This window comes from Xenopus tropicalis, chromosome 10, assembly GCF_000004195.4.
Source record: "Xenopus tropicalis strain Nigerian chromosome 10, UCB_Xtro_10.0, whole genome shotgun sequence".
Classification (NCBI taxonomy): Eukaryota; Metazoa; Chordata; class Amphibia; order Anura; family Pipidae; genus Xenopus; species Xenopus tropicalis.
Genome location: NC_030686.2, coordinates 7,121,413 through 7,143,068, shown reverse-complemented (window position 1 = coordinate 7,143,068; position 21,656 = coordinate 7,121,413). Strand labels below are relative to the sequence as shown.

The 21,656-nt window shown below is 45.6% G+C and overlaps 1 protein-coding gene across 3 annotated transcripts in view; it reads right to left on the bottom strand.

Moving 5' to 3' along the window:
* Nucleotides 1-4,069: 4,069 nt before the first annotated feature.
* Nucleotides 4,070-21,656, bottom strand: part of znf385c (zinc finger protein 385C) — a 139,284-nt gene continuing 121,697 nt past the window's right edge. For all 3 annotated transcript variants that reach the window (XM_031894168.1, XM_031894169.1, XM_031894170.1), the window contains 6 exons: nucleotides 18,252-18,362; nucleotides 12,590-12,746; nucleotides 9,324-9,635; nucleotides 8,897-9,084; nucleotides 7,273-7,371; nucleotides 4,070-4,842 (listed from right to left, as the gene is read on the bottom strand). In XM_031894168.1, coding sequence (XP_031750028.1) covers nucleotides 4,618-4,842; nucleotides 7,273-7,371; nucleotides 8,897-9,084; nucleotides 9,324-9,635; nucleotides 12,590-12,746; nucleotides 18,252-18,362 — 1,092 coding nt within the window. In that variant the 3' untranslated portion in view covers nucleotides 4,070-4,617. The remainder of the gene's footprint in view (nucleotides 4,843-7,272; nucleotides 7,372-8,896; nucleotides 9,085-9,323; nucleotides 9,636-12,589; nucleotides 12,747-18,251; nucleotides 18,363-21,656) is intronic.

Below are 21,656 nucleotides of genomic sequence, written 5' to 3'. Positions count from 1 at the left end.
GGGCGCGGGTTACTCTTGGATGTAGACATGATGTTTTTATTCAGTCGCAAAGATGCAACATTTTCAGTCCGGCACAGGGCTAAACAGGACTTTATGGCTTACACTGTCCTGCTGATGGCTAAAGCAATGACACTTGGGCCACCCAAGGGCTGACACTTGTCCAGGTCCTTAAACTCCAAGGGCCAACGCCCCCTGTGTTCCCATCGGCCTCAATGACACGCTCTTCCGTGCCAGGATTCATTGTGCTTGTGTAGAGTGACCTAGAACACTGATAGACCTAGAACTCTGCAAATAGTATAATGCCCAATAACAGTTTGGGGTCAACACTTGGTTCTTCTAGAAATTTGGGAGGAAAGCACAGGGGGAAAAACAGCCGCTGAATTCAAATTTAGCCTCAGGGTCGGTTGCATATAAACCAACTAAAAGGAATACGGACTTTTGTAGGGTTATTGCCCTCCTGTCGTTCCAGGGGAACCGATGTCCCAGGTAGAACAAAGGCAAGAAGTCTTCTATGAGGTACGGCTGCTAACACTGCTGCACCTGGGTGCGTATAGGGGAGCTGGGGGGTAAGTAGCCATTCAGCTCTTGCATAAAACTCGGGGTGGTTATACGTTAAACTGACGGCCCCCCAACATTTGAGAACTAACATTCCCTTGGCGGGTTGAGGAAGATGAGAATTGTAGTTCACTGCAACTGGAAGGCCCCCTGCTGGAGGGTTAGAGGGTTAACAAGCGGCAGTAGAAGGATGGGATTGCCCCGGTTAAGCCCCCATTGCTAGAGTTGCACCGGCACCATACATGGGGGGGCACATTAATAGGGAGGCATTTGCCCCAGCAGATCGGAATCCTGGTTATTGGGTGAGTTTATGGCTGGAGTTGCAGGAAATAACAAAATGTACAAACAGAAAAGTGGAATTCTTTGGATTTGGGTCACTCCGGATTCTTACAGACGCTCCCAGGAAAGTTTGCCTTTTTTTTAATGATTCATTATTTTCTAGTTCAGAGGCCGAAAGAGAGAGGCCGAAAAAGAGAGAGGCCGAAAGAGAGAGACCGATAGGAGGAGCTCAAACCTCACCCTTTGGCTAAATCTGCCGCTAAGTCTGTAGAGGGATGTGGGAGAAGGTAAGATGGAGGCACAGCTCTGCCATTCTTTCCACTGGTGGGTGTCTCCCCCCCCCCCCCCATGAACCCGGGGTTCCTTGTCATTTAAATACAATGTAAAGACTTCAGTCATATCGACAGGCCCCCCTCAGCCACAGACACAGGCTCTGATTGGTTAGGAGAGTGGGATCTCCCTTCCCCTACAGCTCTGCCCCTGGATTTTGCCTCAAGTGCCTGGCAGTGGGCTGGGGATGGGGGGGGGGGTTAAAACAAGATTTACTTTTCTCTATGGGCACCCAAGGACTGTCCCCTGAAGCCAGGCAGGGAGGGAGGGGCACCCCATAATAACGAGGCAATGGAAGCACAATACGCTGCATAAAAGTGCAATTAAAGGGGAAATAAACTGGGCAGACAAAACAAACAAAGCCTGCAGGGAAAATAAATATTTCAAGGTATAGAGATTTCATTTCTAATAAATACATGTGTTCCATAATTACATCAGTAATGGCCCCGCCTTTGTGCTACAGAGGGTTCCACATCTTTCCCTTAACTTTGTGCTGCCAACGTCGGCATAACCAGCAACCCCCCAGCAATACCGGCCCCCCTGCAATACCGGTTCCCCCCCCTTCAATACTGCCCCCCCCTGGAATACCAGCACCCCCTGCAATACCGGTCCCCCCCTTCAATAACAGCCCCCCTGAAATACCAGCACCCCATACAATACCGCCCCCCCCCCCCTACAATACCGCCCCCCCCCCCCCCTACAATACCGGTCCCCCCCTTCAATACTGCCCCCCCTGCAATACCGGGACTCAAAATTAGGGATGTACCAAATCTGGCCTTTTTCAGCAGGATTTGGTGCATCCCTACTCAGAATAGGCCAAAACAGCCCCCCCTCAGCCCAATAAATAGTGACTGCCTATGGCAACTTACAGCAGCCCCCCTGAACCCACAGATTGCCAGTCCAGGCCTGCCCATAGCCCGCACCCACAGGCCATTCTAGCAGCAAATCTCTCACAGCTATATTAGCTAGCAGGAGATTTTAGGGGAATGCAGGCAATAAAGATGTGCCCAGTGCCCCCCACAGTTGCCCCCCAGGCACATGGCCTGCCTACCCCCAGTTACAGCCCCTCTGGGCGGCCTAGGCTGGAGTCCATTCCTGCAATTCCCACACTGAGCCGATCATTTGGTTTTGAGACAATACAGGAGCCGACAAGCAGCCGACTGTGCCCGGAGCTTGCAGCGAATGTCGGGACTTAATCAGCCAGCGTTAGCCTGGGGGGGTCATTTATACATACTTCCCTGTCAGCCTTTATATCTCTCATATTTAATGGCAAAACCCTAAATGTATATACAGGTATGGGATCCGTTATCCAGAAAGCTCCGAATTATAGAAAGGCCGTCTCCCATAGACTCCATTTTAATCAAATAATTCACATTTTAAAAAATGATTCCCTTTTCTCTGTAATAATAAAACAGTACCTGTACTTGATCCCAACTAAGATATAATTACCCCTTATTGGGGGCAGAACAGCCCTATTGGGTTTATTTAATGGTTAAATGATTCCCTTTTCTCTGTAATAATAAAACAGTACCTGTACTTGATCCCAACTAAGATATAATTACCCCTTATTGGGGCAGAACAGTCTTATTGGGTTTATTTAATGGTTAAATGATTCCCTTTTCTCTGTAATAATAAAACAGTACCTGTACTTGATCCCAACTAAGATATAATTACCCCTTATTGGGGCAGAACAGTCTTATTGGGTTTATTTAATGGTTAAATGATTCCCTTTTCTCTGTAATAATAAAACAGTACCTGTACTTGATCCCAACTAAGATATAATTACCCCTTATTGGGGCAGAACAGTCTTATTGGGTTTATTTAATGGTTAAATGATTCCCTTTTCTCTGTAATAATAAAACAGTACCTGTACTTGATCCCAACTAAGATATAATTACCCCTTATTGGGGGCAGAACAGTCTTATTGGGTTTATTTAATGGTTAAATGATTCCCTTTTCTCTGTAATAATAAAACAGTAGCTGGTACTTGATTCCAACTAAGATATAATTACCCCTTATTGGGGCAGAACAGCCCTATTGGGTTTATTTAATGGTTAAATGATTCCCTTTTCTCTGTAATAATAAAACAGTACCTGTACTTGATCCCAACTAAGATATAATTACCCCTTATTGGGGGCAGAACAGCCCTATTGGGTTTATTTCATGTTTAAATGAGTTTAGACAAAGGGGTGGTTCACTTTTAGAGTTAACATTTAGTACATTATAGAATGGCCAATTCTAAGCAATTTTTCAATTGGTCTTCATTATTTATTTGTTATAGTTTTTAAATTATTTACGGGGGTCACTGACCCTGCAGCCAAAAAATTATTGCTCTGTGAGGCTGCAATTTTAATTAGCCCCTCTCCTATTCATATACCAGTCTCTCATCCAAACCACTCCCTAGTTGCTAAGGTAACTTGGACCCTAACAACCAAATAGCTGCTGAAACTCCAAACTGGAGAGCTGCTGAACTAAAAAAGAAATAACTAAAAAAACTACAAATAATGAAAAAATGAAGACCAATTGCAAATTGTCTCAGAATTTCATACTAAAAGTTAACTTAAGGGTCAACAACCCGCTTAATGTCTGGAGATCCAAATTATTGACCCCTTGTTTGGAAAACCCCAGGTCTGGAGCATTCTGGATAACAGGTCCTATACCTGTGTGTATATATATATATATATATATATATATTATTTATAGATATAAAAGTACTGAATATATACGGACTGTTTCCCTGCACAATGTGCATTAATCTATGCTATTAAGCAGCCTCATTATTGCAAGAGATCACGGTAACTTGGCATTATCTTCCCTTAGTGCACCCGTCCCTAATATTCTATTGCCTTATACAGAGCCACCCAGAGACGTGTAGGGCAGATTGGTGCAATGAGATTTAGAGAAATGCATTAGACGTATATAATATATTATAGTGCGTACCAGTATCCATCCTGCAGGGGTCGCACAACTCTGTGGCATACAACTCCCAGCATCCCCAGCCAGCCAGCTGCACAGAATGCAGGATAGCCCGGCACTGTGATGTTTGTTCAACACGACCAACTGCAGGAGCCGTAACAGTCCGAATGCTCGGTCCCACCCCCACAATCCTTACCCGTTAATCTCGCTGTCAGTGGCCACTTGCCCTGACAATGTTATTGCTTTGCCCCAATATTATATTTTCATTTCTTTGCAGATATCATTTCCAGGCCCCAGTGCAATGCAGAGAGGTAGAAGCCCCCCCACAGGAGCAGTGAGACACGGGCGGCCAGTCCTAGTCTGTGCGGCTTGGGCGGCTAATTGTGGGGCTCACTGGGGCAGATGTGCTTTGGGGTCACGTGCGAAGCAATGATGATATATAATTTGGCACCCCAGGAGGAAGCTGATATTGCTGCAGGAACCCCCCCATCCCTCCCCCCCCCATAGTCATTGGTAAAATCCTGGTGGGGCTCCGCCCTAATATGGAGCAAACATTATGGGTGTGGGAGCCGGCCGCAGAGCAGGGGTCGGGCTACGGAACAGAGCTGGTCCAAGCAGGGGGGTCTGGAAGAGGGCCGCCGCCGTGGCTGGGCGCAATGTAAGGGGGCCGGGGAGGGTGCACACTGTAGCCGGGGTCATAGGGTTCGGGAGGAAACGGGCGGCCAGAGTCTTAGTGAGATGCTTGTGCAGGGCCAGTCGGGTCTGGGGAAGAACAAGAAAGAGTTAAAAATGTAGGAAAAATAAACGTAGTTCCCCTTTACATTAAAGGGATGGTTCACCTTTAACGTTTAGCATATTATAGTATGGCCAGTTCTTAGCATCTTTCCAATTGGTCTTCATTTTTTATTTCTTATAGTTTTTCATTATTTACCTTTTTATTCTGACCCTTTCCAGCTTTCAAATGGGGGTCACTGACCCCGGCAGCCACAAACTATTGCCCTGTGAGGCTCCAGTTTTATTGTTACTTTATATTTCTTATCTTTCTATTTAACCCCTCTCCTCTCATATTCCAGTTTTTTTATTTAAACAACTGCCTGGTTACTAGGGTAACAAACCCTAGCAACCAGATATCTGTTGATATTGCAAACTGGAGAGCTGCTGAACAAAAAGCTGAATAATTAAATAAAAAACAGAAAATAAAAAGTGAAGACCAATTGCAAATGGCTTCAGAATATCAAGTTCTATTAATATTCTAAGGCAGTGCTGTCCAACTGGCGGCCCGCGACCCCCCTCTGTGTGGCCCCCCACCTGTCTGGCTGCTATGATGGCTTACTCTTGTGTAAGCTTTAAATGGTCTTTAAATGGTATCAGTACTGAGATTAACTGCCCCCCTGCATGGTTCCACCTCAGATTCAGGCTGTAATCCCCCTGTATTGTTTAAATATATAATCCCCTGTGTTGTTCACACCTTTTAATCTCTGCATTGTTCACCCCCTGCAGTGTTCACACCTCAGGCTCAGGCTGTAATAACCCCCATTGTTCCCCTGTTCACACCTCAGGAGCAGTAGAAACCCACAAATAATCCCTGCATACTACAAAAAGGAACATATACTGAGGTGGTACTTCAATTAAAAAGTTTTTTTAATATATAGTTATTGTGCAGACTGTAGGAGCAGTGCCAGCATTGTGTCACTGTAGGCTGCCTGTGTGTGCCATACACACAGGCAGCATAGGGCAAGCAGAGTATGGCACACACAGGCAGGGTAGGGCAGGCAGAGTATGGCACACACAGGCCAAGTATGGCACAAACCAGCCAAGAATGGCACACACAGTGAAAGTATGGCACACAGGCAGGGTAGGGAAGGCAGAGTATGGCACACACAGGCAGGGTAGGGCAGGCAGAGTATGGCACACACAGGCCAAGTATGGCACAAACCAGCCAAGAATGGCACACACAGTGAAAGTATGGCACACAGGCAGGGTAGGGAAGGCAGAGTATGGCACACACAGGCAGGGTAGGGCAGGCAGAGTATGGCACACACAGGCCAAGTATGGCACAAACCAGCCAAGAATGGCACACACAGTGAAATATGGCACACAGGCAGGGTAGGGAAGGCAGAGTATGGCACACAGGCAGGGTAGGGAAGGCAGAGTATGGCACACACAGGCAGGGTAGGGCAGGCAGAGTATGGCACACATAAGCAGGGTAGTGGAGGCAGAGTATGGCACACACAGGCAGGGTAGGGCAGGCAGAGTATGGCAGGTTTTTGCTGTACTACAACCATTAATATGGGTATGGTCATGTGATAACATGGGTGTGGTTTCAAGTGGGTGCGGTTTCAAAAAGGGGAGTGGTCAAAACTGGCTTCCATTATCGGCCCTCCGCCACGTACGTTGGAAAAATTCCGGCCCTCGGTACAACAGAAGTTGGACAGCACTGTTCTAAGGCAATTTGCAATTGGTCTTAACTTTTTATGGGTTTTTTTGTTAGTTGGCTTTTTGTTCAGCAGCTGTTCAGTTTGGTATTTCAGCAGCTATGTGGTTACTAGGGTCCTATTTATCCTAGCAACCTGCCCGTTGTTTAAATGGGAGAGGGGAATATGAACAGGAGAGGGGCCTGTGTAGAAAGATAAGGAATAAAAAGTAACAATAACAATAAAACTGGAGCCTCACAGAGCAATAGTTTTTGGCTGCCGGGGTCAGTGACCCCCATTTGAAAGCTGCAAAGAGTCAAAAGAGGAGAGAAGTTAAAATCTATAACAAATAAATAATTAAACCACTTACAAACTTGCTCAGAATTGGCCATATATAATATATATATATATATACACATACATACTAAACTAATTTAAAGGTGAACCTCCCCTTTAATGATTGACACAACGTCTGTGGCAAAAGCCATGTGATCAGATCTGCAATTGTACTTAATAAATGAGCCCTAAAACCCAGTTAAATGAAGAACTACCAGTGTGCCCTGGGCTCTGCATAACATTCCAACCCCCGTATGTAATAAAAGGCACTGCCCAGGAGCAGTAACCCATAGCAACCAATTAAATGTTTGCTTTTAAACAGGTGACCAGAGTAAATGCTACCTGCTGATTGGTTGCTAGGGGGTTGCTGCTCCTACGCTGACTTAGTGCCTTTTATTACATAACCCCCTTAGTCTCTTGTTCTCACTCCGTATATACTCACCGCTAAAGCTGCACTCTTCTGTAATTTACTAAATGGGCTGTATTTAGGCTTTGGGGGTTTTCCAGCCAATCGGTCCTTATGCCTTCTGCTGCTCATGTGCTGAAAGACAGGAAGGAAGGAAGCCATTGGGTCATCATATCACTGTGATAAGGGGGTGAATATAGTGGTGTTTGTGGGCAAACGGGTAAAAAAAAGGTCTAATATACTAGGATTGGCACCCACATTATGGTCATGGAGATGAGCTACAGGTAGGGGACCTGTTATCCAGAATGCTCGGGACCTGGGGTTTTCCAGGTAAGGGGTCTTTGTGTAATTTGGATCTCCTTAACTTAAGTCTGCTAACAACTTTTAACCATGAAATAAATAAACCCAATAGGGCTGTTCTGCCCCAATAAGGGGTAATTATATCTTAGTTGGGATCAAGTACAGGTACTGTTTTATTATTACAGAGAAAAGGGAATCATTTAACCATTAAATAAACCCAATAGGGCTGTTCTGCCCCAATAAGGGGTAATTATATCTTAGTTGGGATCAAGTACAGGTACTGTTTTATTATTACAGAGAAAAGGGAATCATTTAACCATGAAATAAACCCAATAGGGCTGTTCTGCCCCCAATAAGGGGTAATTATATCTTAGTTGGGATCAAGTACAGGTACTGTTTTATTATTACAGAGAAAAGGGAATCATTTAACCATGAAATAAACCCAATAGGGCTGTTCTGCCCCAATAAGGGGTAATTATATCTTAGTTGGGATCAAGTACAGGTACTGTTTTATTATTACAGAGAAAAGGGAATCATTTAACCATGAAATAAACCCAATAGGGCTGTTCTGCCCCAATAAGGGGTAATTATATCTTAGTTGGGATCAAGCACAGGTACTGTTTTATTATTACAGAGAAAAGGGAATCATTTAACCATGAAATAAACCCAATAGGGCTGTTCTGCCCCAATAAGGGGTAATTATATCTTAGTTGGGATCAAGTACAGGTACTGTTTTATTATTACAGAGAAAAGGGAATCATTTAACCATGAAATAAACCCAATAGGGCTGTTCTGCCCCAATAAGGGGTAATTATATCTTAGTTGGGATCAAGTACAGGTACTGTTTTATTATTACAGAGAAAAGGGAATCATTTAACCATGAAATAAACCCAATAGGGCTGTTCTGCCCCCAATAAGGGGTAATTATACCTTAGTTGGGATCAAGTACAGGTACTGTTTTATTTTTAAAAAGAAAGGAAATCATTTTTAAAAATGAGAATTATTTGCTTATAATGGAGTCTATGGGAAACAGCCACCCTTTTATTTGGAACATTCTGGATAACAGGTGCTATACCTGTATTACAAAGAGCTAATTGTTCTTCTCATGAAAGTATTTATTTTATTTAACACCAGACTACTCTGTGCCTATACCTGGTGCCAAAGGGCAACGTTTTTGCACAGCTATTTCCAGAATTTACACCAGAATATCACACTCAGCAACACTATAACAATATATATATATATATGTATGTATATGGGGTCCCATGGCAGTAAAGTGGCAATAACTGGCATCCAAACCTATAACCCCACCCTATTAGTGCCACGCCCCTTTAGGGTCAGTTGGTAAGTAGCGGCTCACCTGTTTGAGTTGTGTTTCGGAGTTGACATGAATCTCACACACTGAGCAGTGGAAAGTCTTGTTCTGGATACCAACGCTGGCCTTATTGCCGATCCGTTTGGGCTTCCGGCCTGTCCTGTTCAGAGCTTTGCCTCTGCCTCTCCTTGGGGGGGTGCTTTGTCCCTCCAGGATGGATTTGTGCTTTGCACCTAAACATAGACAAACACAGCCCCGCGGTCACCAAGTGAGGAGTTTTTTTTGGCTGCCGGGGTCAGTGACCCCCATTGGAAAGTTGGAAAGAGTCAGAAGAAGAAGAAGGCCAATAATTCAAAAACTATAAAAAAAATAAACCAGTTGGAAATCTGCTTAGAATTGGCCATTCTATCACATACTAATAATGAGTTCAAGGTTGCCCCCCCCCATTAACGTTGCTAGGGTGACCCGTTACCAGCATTGTGAGCCTCCAGTTGGGAAGCGGAATTCACAGTGACTTTGCAGGTTGTGCAGTACAAGTGCTCGCGGCTCTTTCGCTCCTTCTCACTCTCCTGGGTAGAGACGCCGCTGTCCTCAGAGCCTTTCCCGGGACTGTAAGGAGCCATGGGGGCCAGGGCCGCAGAATCCAGGGGCTCGGTGGAGCTGTCCGACACGTCGGGGGATGCGCACTCCTCATCCGCTTCTTCCATGGCCGGCTCCGGGGTCGGGGGCAATGGGCTGTGCTCCGCTTCCTCCCCACACTCGCCAGAAATGTCATTAAGTTCAACTGTAGGGAAGAAATGGCCGCTGTGTCAGTCTCTGGGCTGCACTACAGTCTACAGAAATATGTACAAAATATACAGGGAAACTATACCCCCCAGAGTCAATACGTAACCAACAGATAGTTTATATCACATTAAGGGGCCTATTAAAGAATCTCCCCAAACTGGAATATATATATCAGTAAATATTGCCCTTTTACATCTTTTCCCTTGAGCCGCCATTTTGTGCTGGGCTGTGTGCTCCCTCAGAGATCAGCTGACAGGAAGTGATGCAGCTCTAACTGTAACAGGAAGTAGTGTGGGAGTAAAAGGCAGAACAGAACTGTGTAGGCCCCAGGATTCTACAGGGGAAGGGGGGGGGGGGCTAATATTTGCCCCCCTCCCCAGTGATTTGGCCTTTCCTTCTCCTTTAAAAACTTGACTAAACTAATTTCCACCAATTTTTAGGTACATTTCTGGACATTTACCTAAAAATCCGAACTGAAATAGTCCATGTGGGAAAAAGTTGCAAAAAAACTGCAACTTTTTTGAACTGTTGCCCCAAAAACTAATTTTTTGCGTTTTTTCAGTGATTTAAGCTTTTTGTTCAGCAGCTCTCCAGTTTGGAATTTCAGTAGCTATCTGGTTGCTAGGGTCTTGTTTACCATAGTAACCAGACAGTGGGTTAAATGAAAAATTGGAATAGGACTGGAACAGGAGAGGGGCTGATCAGAAAGATAAGTAATAAAAAGTTACGATATTAATACAATTTGTAAGCGCACAGAGCAATAGGTTTTGGCTGTTGGGGTCAGGGACCCCCATTTGAAAGCTCCTTAAGGTAGTTAAAGGGGTGGTTTAACTTCTCTCCTCTTCTGCCTCTTTCCAGCTTTCAAATGGGGGTCACTGACCCCGGCAACCAGAAACTATTGCTCTGTGAGGCTCCAGTTTTATTGTTATTGTTACTTTTTATTACTTATCTTTCTATGCAGTCCCTCTCCTATTCATATTCCTATCTCTAATTTAAACCACTGCTTGGTTGCTAGGGTAAAAAAGACTCTAGCAACCAGATAGCTGCTAAAATACCAAATGGAGTGCTGCTTTGAACAAAAAGCTAAATAAGTAAAAAACACATAAAGGACTGATCTGTATATTCTGTCCCCCCCCCCCCCGCCCACTCAGCTGCTAATGGCCTGGGAGGCAGTTGCAGTTGTGCCCCCCCATCTCTCTGTTTGGAACGTCTGAAACACAAGAACCTCACCTTGATGGCAGCTAAAAGCAAAGTATATGGGAAGCCTCACATACACGGAGACATCTCAGTGCCCGGGGGGGGGGGATGAATATATTTTCTGGGTGGAGGGGCCCAGTCCATTTGTGACTGTAACGGCCATTACCCCACTGAGCACAGACTTCCCTGCATATTTGCATCAGTGACATCTCTATAAGACGTTACATAGAGCCGAGGGGGGCAAAGCGTGGATCTGATGCCCCCTACACCTGCCAATATCATTGTATATACCAACCCCACCTCCCTTACCCAACTGCCCTCAGCTAAATGTGCACGGGGTCAGAGCAATGGAAGAGCAATTTGCACAATTTCCCTACAAAATAACATGTGATTGAGCCATTAGGCTCCCAGGCCAAACGATCAGATAGCCCCCCCGGGGGCCGGCTTGGCCATCAGTACATAGAGGAACACTGATTCTCTGGTGTTTATGGGAAATGTAGCAATGTGCAAGACGGAATATTTGATCGTTTTCCCCCACGTGAGTACGACAAGGAGCGGAGCCCCGCTGGGACAATCACGCAATTATCTCCGCTAGTGAGTTCAAACGCAATTGACAAAAGCTTCCCCGGGCTTATTCCCCCCCCCCCCCCCCCCCGCTCCCTAGGAAATAGTAACATCCAAAACGGACATGAAAGGGGAATCTTTCTTTTTTTTTTTATCTATTTGCCGTCTTCTTCTGACTCCTTCCAGCTTCCAAATGAGGGTCACTGACCCCGGCAGCCAAAAACTACTGCTCTGTGAGGCTCCAGTTTTATTGTTAATTTTTATAACTTGTTTTTCAAGTCCCTCTCTTATTCATATTCCTGTCTCTCATTCAAACTCCCCCCTGGTTGCTAAAGTAATTTGGACCCTAGCAACCAGATAGCTGCTGGAACTCCAAACTGGAGAGCTGCTGAACTGAAAATGAAATAACTAAAACTACAAATAATAAAAAATGAAGACCAATTGCAAATTGTCTCAGAATATCACTCTCTACATCCTACCCTGGTAAGTTGTTACCTACCTAACTGTTGGCTGTTCTACTTTCTTGACAAGGGCATAACTATAGAGAAAGCAGATCCAGGAGTGCAGGGGGCCCAGTAAGCCCCTAAATAACAAGCAATTTCAATATATCTTGGTAGAATGGATTAACTTGCCAATGTTTTGGGGCCCTAAATTGAATATAAGGGGTAATTATATCTTAGTTGGGATCAAGTACAGGTACTGTTTTATTATTACAGAGAAAAGGGAATCATTTAACCATGAAATAAACCCAATAGGGCTGTTCTGCCCCCAATAAGGGGTAATTATATCTTAGTTGGGATCAAGTACAGGTACTGTTTTATTATTACAGAGAAAAGGGAATCATTTAACCATTAAATAAACCCAATAGGGCTGTTCTGCCCCAATAAGGGGTAATTATATCTTAGTTGGGATCAAGTACAGGTACTGTTTTATTATTACAGAGAAAAGGGAATCATTTAACCATTAAATAAACCCAATAGGGCTGTTCTGCCCCCAATAAGGGGTAATTATATCTTAGTTGGGATCAAGTACAGGTACTGTTTTATTATTACAGAAAAAAGGGAATCATTTTTAAAAATTAGAATTATTTGGGTTTTTTAAAAAAAATTTTTGCATAACTTTATTGCTCTCATAAAATAAACGATAGCAGTTTTCTAGTAACAATAATGATGAGAAATGTCTGCATCTCACTTGGGTCAGGGCAGTCTGCCTTCCCCTTCGTGTCCAGCGGGGGCAGCGGTGTCCTTTCCCGGCTCCCGTTGCGCTGCTTCTGTTTGTGCCTTGAACCCTCTAATGCTCGCAGCTTCCTCGCGTGCTTGTGGCCTTTGTAATGCGCCTCGGCTTGGTTCTGCGAGAGGGAGATAAGAGAGGAATGAGAGAAAACGGTAACGAGTCGTTACAAACAGAATGAAGGTTTAATTAAGATTGCGCTTCGGCGCCGGGTACTTTGCATTCTGACACAAACAAGCCAAACGCTTTCTAATAGAAATGCAAGTGGCAGCGAGTCTTAAACGCCCGCATCTGATCCGCCAATTACTAAGTGCTCAGATTCCATCAATACGTATTTATATGATTATATATATATATCTTGTAGATTGTAAGCTCTTTTGGGCAGGGCCCTCTTCACCTCCTGTATCGGTTATTGATTGCTTTATATGTTACTCCTTGTAGAGTGTAAGCTCTTTTGGGCAGGGCTCTCTTCCCCTCCTGTATCGGTTACTGATTGCTTTATATGTTACTCCTTGTAGAGTGTAAGCTCTTTTGGGCAGGGCTCTCTTCACCTCCTGTATCGGTTACTGATTGCTTTATATGTTACTCCTTGTAGAGTGTAAGCTCTTTTGGGCAGGGCTCCCTTCCCCTCCTGTATCGGTTACTGATTGCTTTATATGTTACTCCTTGTAGAGTGTAAGCTCTTTTGGGCAGGGCTCCCTTCCCCTCTTGTATCGGTTACTGATTGCTTTATATGTTACTCCTTGTAGAGTGTAAGCTCTTTTGGGCAGGGCTCCCTTCCCCTCTTGTATCGGTTACTGATTGCTTTATATGTTACTCCTTGTAGAGTGTAAGCTCTTTTGGGCAGGGCTCTCTTCCCCTCTTGTATCGGTTATTGGTTGCTTTATATGTTACTCCTTGTAGAGTGTAAGCTCTTTTGGGCAGGGCCCTCTTCCCCTCCTGTATCGGTTACTGATTGCTTTATATGTTACTCCTTGTAGAGTGTAAGCTCTTTTGGGCAGGGCCCTCTTCCCCTCCTGTATCGGTTACTGATTGCTTTATATGTTACTCCTTGTAGATTGTAAGCTCTTTTGGGCAGGGCTCCCTTCCCCTCCTGTATCGGTTACTGATTGCTTTATATGTTACTCCTTGTAGAGTGTAAGCTCTTTTGGGCAGGGCCCTCTTCCCCTCCTGTATCGGTTACTGATTGCTTTATATGTTACTCCTTGTAGAGTGTAAGCTCTTTTGGGCAGGGCCCTCTTCCCCTCCTGTATCGGTTACTGATTGCTTTATATGTTACTCCTTGTAGATTGTAAGCTCTTTTGGGCAGGGCTCTCTTTCCCTCTATTGGTTGCTTTGTATGTAACTCTGTGAGTCCATTGTATAAACCCACTTATTGTACAGCGGAATATATTGGCACTTTATAAATACATGGTAATAATAATAATGTGAGCTTATATACACTGAGACCCTAATAGCCACACATTTGTCACTTGGGCTCAAGGAGTTCGGCCCTTATACATCATATAGGGGCAGATTTAATCTGTTAATTTGGCCGGGTCTAAGCATAGAAATGAACATATATATATATGTGTATACTTAGAAACTTTTCAATTGGTCTTGATTCTTTATAGTTCTTCAATTATTTGTCTTCCTCCTTTGACCCTTCCCAGCTTTCAAATGGGGGTCACTGACCCCGGCAGCCAAAAACCTATTGCTCTGTGAGGCTCCAGTTTTATTGTTATTGTTACTTTTTAGCACATATATTTATATTCAGACCGTCTCCTATTCATATTCCAGTCTCTCTTTCAAACCACTGCCTGGTTGCTAGGTTAAATCGGACCCTAGCTACTGAAATTCCAAACTAAAGAGCTGCAAAAAGCTAATTTAAAGATGAACAACCCCTAGATATTCTTGGCTGTATGGCTCAATAGCTGTTACAGTCAGGTTTATACAGGTCTGAAGGAGATATGGGGGGGGCGGCCTGGACAAATACTGGTTCCTAGAAAGGGGGCCGTATCTATCTGCCGTAACAAGGAGCTTGGGATATTCCTTTAAAAGATAAACAGGGCTCTATAGGGAAATAATAGTCTTTCCCAAACAGCTGATTCAACAAAGGCCGTTCCCTGAGCTGCAGATAAGGAGGGAAAGACCCCTCGCTGGGAGCCGTAACATTGTCTCCTACAGTAGGAAAAGCAGGAAAATAACGGAAGGTTGTGGGTCTGTGAGCCCAGCACATGGCACGGGGGGCCGAGGGGCCCTGGAACCATTTGTATTCAGAGGATATTATTGTTGGGATAATGAGCTTGATGCTGATGGGGAGCCTGCGAGATGCTGATAAGGCACCGGCACAATGACAGGGGGGGGGGGGGGCGGTTTGGTGCTAGGGGGGGGGGGGGAGCAGAAAGGGACAATACAAGTCGCCCTTCCTCTGATTCATGCTGAAATTAACCCTTGGGCTACCACACTCTCTTCATAGGACCTCAGAGATCAGCAGATCCATTTTATAGAACATCCTTTCTTTTCTTATCGGAAGTAGGGGGCAAAAAAGGGAAATATTCTATAATAAAGACCCAGGTTGACTAGATTATAACTACCCCAATACATAAAGGACTTCTACGGGCGTAATATACCCCAATAACGCAGGCCAGGTGGATGGGGGTGTCACCGGAGACTCCGATAACACAGGGTCCTTAGTGACTGTTCCAAGCGGCCAAAGGCTCAGACCCGGCTGAAATGAGTCAATTGGCCTTTAGTGTTGCCCCCTTATCCCTCTCCCCGATATGCCCACCTTGAGCCGAGCGATACTGATCTGATCGTTCCGCCTGTAAAGGGTTGTTTGTTGATCTATCAGATATCCTGATGTATGATGTATGGTTCTACTGGCCCCCCAGGGTCACCAGGCCGGCTACAAAGGCCCAGGCCAAGGGTGGCAAAGATTGGGGGGCGGGATGCTGCCCACTGGCCGTATATTCACTGGGGAATCTGTGCAGCCAATCGGTAAGGGCAATCGGCAAGCACTGGGGGTGCAAGCACCTAGAGGGGAAGGGGCACTAGGGTGCAGGGGTGGAGGGGACAAGGGGCCTAGGGGGCGCCCCTGTGTGGTTAGCCATCTCAGGCCCAGATCAGGCTGCTTGGCCAAACAAGCGAAACTGTCTCCCCTAGGGCTATTTAGGCTTATGGCCATGGCACATGGGGCAGTTTGTTCTGGCAGGCTGACTCAGGGGGTATATTTATCAGAGAGTGAGGTTAGAGCTAAAGTGAAAGCCCCCACTTTCTATTCATTTCTGTGGGATTTTTTAAAAGAGTATTTATCAGTAAGTGAAAGGGAAATTCACCCTTTAGAAATGAATGGAAAGTGGCAGGAATTTCATTGTACTGAGCTCTCTGATAAATATACCCCAGTGACTGTTGCTAAGGGACAAGCCCAAAGAAACCACAGTATAACAGGTCTCAGTGATGGAAAGCCCCCCTGGTTATGGCTCACAAAGGGGATTGTGCCATAAAGGTGTATAAAACCTTGTCCTGCAAAGCGGAATAGCTCAGTCGGATTGGCCGGCGCCATCTTGTTCAACTTTAAAGGCCACAATTTGATATATTCTCCTACATTCCCAGGGAAAAAAAACTATTTTGATATAAATCAGCCCCCCCCCACCGGCCCGTAACCTTCATATCTGCCTCGTTCTCATTCAGCCAAGTGGCAGAAAGGCCGGGGAGGGTAACGAGCGCTTCTCCCCGTGGGAGGGGGCTGCCTGCGGGTACAAATCAAATCAGCATATTGATTGGACGCCACGGGGGAGGCTTGGGGTTCACGCTGGGACAGGAGCAGAGGCCGGAGAATCCCGCTCTCAGCAGAACAGACTGATGAATCTCTCTATAACTGCACTTGGGACAAAAACATGCAAAATTGTAGTTTTTCAGCAAAATAAATATATAAATAAATCAAATGCAGCACTGGCATAAAGCAGTTTCCAATATAGAACAGAATGTATATATCAGCCGGGGGCCAGAGTGGATCCCTCCCCTGATCGTGGCGCGTGGTGGGGGGGAATTAAATGCATTAATCCCCATCAATAAAAAACATTTGCTATTTTAAAGTTATTTAACTGTATTTAGTAGCCCTAATGGGGTTGTTCACCTTTAAATTAGCTTTTAGTATGACACAGACGTTCGTAGTCTGAGACAATTCACAATTGGTTTTTTATTTACTATTTCGTGTGGGTTTTCAGCAGCTCTCCAGTTAGGTATTTTAGCATTTATCTGGTTGCTAGGGTCTTGTTTAGCTTAGTAACCAGGCAGTGGTTAGAATGAGAGACTGGTATATGAATAGGAGAGGGGCTGAATAGAAAGATAAGGAATACAGTAAACAATAACAATAAAACTGGAGCCTCACAGAGCAATAGGTTTTGGCTGCCGGGGTCAGTGACCCCCATTGAAAGCTGGGAAGATGTAGCGGAGGAAGGCAAATAATTCAAAAACTGTAACAAATAAATAATGAAGATCAAATAAAGATGCCAGCCTGCACATCACTAGTTTCAACAGACCCCATGTTTTCTGGATGGATTGGATTTAGGGTTACCACCCGGACAGTATTTGACCGGCCCAATTCTTAAATCACCGGCTAGGGCCGGGTTAGAATGACGAATATACCGGCAAAGTCATTACTGGTAGATTTATATTACCCTATGAATCCTTCTCTTCCTTGACCCTCTCCACTGACAGACACGCCTTTACCCTGCCCCTTTCCCCATCTGCTCCGCCCATTTATCCACCCACACCGCCCATTTCCCCATCTGCTCTGCCCATTTCCATGCCCACTCTGCCCATTTCCCCATCTGCTCTGCCCATTTCCATGCCCACTCTGCCCATTTCCCCATCTGCTATGCCCATTTCCATGCCCACTCCGCCCATTTCCCCATCTGCTCTGCCCATTTCCATGCCCACTCCGCCCATTTCCCCATCTGCTCTGCCCATTTCCATGCCCACTCCGCCCATTTCCCCATCTGCTCTGCCCATTTCCATGCCCACTCCGCCCATTTCCCCATCTGCTCTGCCCATTTCCATGCCCACTCTGCCCATTTCCCCATCTGCTCTGCCCATTTCCATGCCCACTCCGCCCATTTCCCCATCTGCTCTGCCCATTTCCATGCCCACTCCGCCCATTTCCCCATCTGCTCTGCCCATTTCCATGCCCACTCCGCCCATTTCCCCATCTGCTCTGCCCATTTCCATGCCCACTCCGCCCATTTCCCCATCTGCTCTGCCCATTTCCATGCCCACTCCGCCCATTTCCCCATCTGCTCTGACCATTTCCATGCCCACTCTGCCCATTTCCCCATCTGCTCCGCCCATTTATCCACCCACTCCGCCCATTTATCCACCCACTTCACCCATTTCCCTGGCCCATGTGACACCCTCCCGCCTGCTCTTCTGACCCAAAGTATAAAAAAATGGTACCGGCACAGGCTAGAAATAGGAAGTCTAAAAGGCTTATAATTATAGACAATAAATATAAATAATAAAAGACCATAAACAAATACAGACCACTTTAAAAGATGCTTAGACTAAATCCATAACTTAATAAACGTTCATCTGACAGTTCCAGTTCAGAGCAGATAGCCCTGTATAAGCGACTGGTACTTACCAGGGAGTTGAACCTGAGATGACAGATATTGCAGGATATAAAAGGTCTCCTTTTTGGCGGAGTGGGGCCCCCGAATGTGTGATTAATAACCGCCTTCTGCACGGGGTCCATCTGCAAAGGGGCAACAGAACATAATGTCAAGGGACCGGCCAATGGGAAAACATTGGAATAACGGGGCATGAAACTCATCCAATGAGATTCTCAGGGAGGCCAGGCCCTACCCATATATTTCAGTAGTCCAATGACTGCAGTTCGGACTCTGGAACAGAACTGAATTATTTAGAACAATGCTCTCTTACATGTAGCAGGCCAATTAGTTCTCATATATTGTGTTTGAGGGTCGGATTATATTATAGGAATACTGACATGGGAAACATGTTTGTTACAAACCCCATCAGTTAATAGAGCTTCTCCTGCAGCATCCTGCATTGTAATCTGTTTTTCCCATGGGGCTAGCCATATTCTTCATTTCCCAGGGTGCCACAGCCATGTGACCTGTGCTCTGATAAACTTCACTCACACTTTACTGCTGCGCTGCAAGTTGGAGTGATATCCCCCCCCCAGCAGCCGATCAGCAGAACAATGGGAAGGGAGCAAGATAGCAGCTCCCAGTAGGTATCAGAATAGCACTCAATAGTAAGAAATCCAAGTCCGGCTTGGGACTCCTCCAGTTACATGGGAGTAGGAGAAACAATAGGTTAGCTGAAAGCAGTTCTAATGTGTAGCGCTGGCTGATAGCTCAGACTCAGCTTTACTGCTGCGCTGCAAGTTTAAACTTGTGATGTTGAGAGTGATGTCTATGGAGACCTTGAGCAGACTGGGGGCCAGTTGGATAGCCCTGATTTAGAAGGATTCTTCCTGGGCTGCAGTTTTGGATCGCTAGTAAAGCTGGAAGGGGGTGTGGGTTTCAGACAAATCCTACAAATAACGGGCTCTTCCAGAAAAATACAATCTATTTGTGGATTAAGCTGTATTTTTCTATATATATATTTACAGCTTTAGATGAGCAATGTGTACTTATCAGAATGCCTTACACAGGGACTAAAGCCATTAATACAGAACTGCCTGGCTGCTAATGTATAAAATGATGTATTTTCCTACGATATGTATGTGAGAGACACTTTCCCACTAATTCTGTTGGGTTGCCGGGGAGCGGGGACCCAGGCAACCTATTAATCATCATGCATTGCCACGTTGGGAATGGAATTTGGGGCCCAGATAATGCCTCTCCCCCCCCCCAGCCCGGTGCCTGGAAGACTGATGCACCTGTCTCCTTGGCTAAATAGTTTCTCAAAGAAATACGATGGGGCCTTAGAATGCAGCCTCTCCGCTGACAGCCTCTCTGAGATAAGATAATCTGCCTGAGCCTCGGGCCAGCGACGGGGACAATGCTGCCATTATAGATTGGGGAAAGTCATCCAACAAAGACTCCATTCTCTCACTTGTTTTTTTGTTTCTTTCTCCGGCTACTGGAAGGCTCTATCTGTACAAATGATTTGCCTCCACGAGCCACAAGGCCGCTTCAACATATTTATTTGTTCCGATTTTCAGCAATAGGTTTAGTTGGCCTTGAAAGTAGCCCTGTGAGCGGAGATATGCTTATGGTTCTTTTCACTATATACAGTACATTTACGTTGTTCGTGAAAATATCAAACAACAGTACAGGGATCAGTTTGCCACCATGGCCGACATAAGTAGGAATCAGTGTTCATAATCAACCTATTGGAGATGTTAATGCGCAGTTACATTTAATTGCAGGTCACTTCTAAGGGCAAAGACACACAGAGCTACTTAGTAGCAGCTACTTGATCCCAGAAAATCCCCTGCCATAGACAATACTGAGAATTGCCTCTGCTAAAACACACGTAGAGACAGTTATCAGTAAGTGATCAGCATTGTCTGTTTTAGTAGCTGCTACTAGTAGCTCTGTGTGTCTTCTCCTGTCTTCTCCCTAATTCTCATCTAGCCACTGATCAATATATGGCTGATTTTTAGCCAGATACCGGTTGGATTCTAGTGACGTAGTTGCCCAGCTTGAATATACTGCAATATTGGGACAAACAATCCCTGGGGAGGGAATTGCTTAATGCCCTATATATATTGCTACTCATATAACCCCGCATATAACCCCGCGTATAACCCCTCATATAACCCCTCGTATAACCCCTCGTACGCGGGGTTATATGAGGGGTTATACGCGGGGTTATACGAGGGGTTATACGCGGGGTTATACGCGGGGTTATACGCGGGGTTATACGAGGGGTTATACGAGGGGTTATACCTGGGGTTACACTAGGGGTTATACGAGGGGTTATACGCGGGGTTACACTAGGGGTTATACGCGGGGTTACACTAGGGGTTATACGAGGGGTTACACTAGGGGTTATACGAGGGGTTATACGCGGGGTTACACTAGGGGTTATACGAGGGGTTACACTAGGGGTTATACGCGGGGTTACACGAGGGGTTATACGCGGGGATATACGCGGGGATACACGAGGGGTTACACGCGGGGTTACACGCGGGGTTACACGAGGGGTTATACGCGGGGTTACACGAGGGGTTACACTAGGGGTTATACGCGGGGTTATACGCGGGGTTACACGAGGGGTTACACGAGGGGTTACACTAGGGGTTATACGAGGGGTTATACGCGGGGTTACACTAGGGGTTATACGCGGGGTTACACTAGGGCAGCGTTTTTCAACCGCTGTTCCGCGGCACACTAGTGTGCCGCGAGATGTTGCCTGGTGTGCCGTAGGTGCGGTCCCCTCTGGGACACCTTCCACTTCCTGGCTCCCTGATGCCCGGAAATCGTCACTGCCTGTGACGTCATCCGGCATCGGATCCAGGAGGGCGGAGCAACCAGAGAGGAGAGGCAGCACTATCCTGCCCTGGCACAACCCGACCGGGGGGAGCAACTGCCCAGGCCCTGCCCCGACAGACCAGATCCACCAGGGGCCAGGCCCATGCACAGCCGCCCTACTCCCCACCGGAAGACAATCCCGGGACACCCCTGGATGCCGCACCCCAAGACAGCCTGACATGTAAGAAAACAATTAATAATAATATATATATAATATAAAATTTTTGTGTGTATAAAAAAAAAAAAAATCAGTGGGGGGGGGTGGGTTTGTGGAGAAAATTTTTCACTATTTTGTTTACTTAATATTTCATAATAAAGTAATTATAAAATACTTTCTTTGTGTTTATTTGATTCCTATTCAAGAGAATTACTTTATATATAGTCAATATAGGCACAGAGTTAAATTTTTTAACATTTTCTAATGGTGGTGTGCCTCGTGATTTTTTTCATGAAACAAGTGTGCCTTTGCCCAAGAAAGGTTGAAAAACACTGCACTAGGGGTTACACTAGGGGTTACACTAGGGGTTATACGCGGGGTT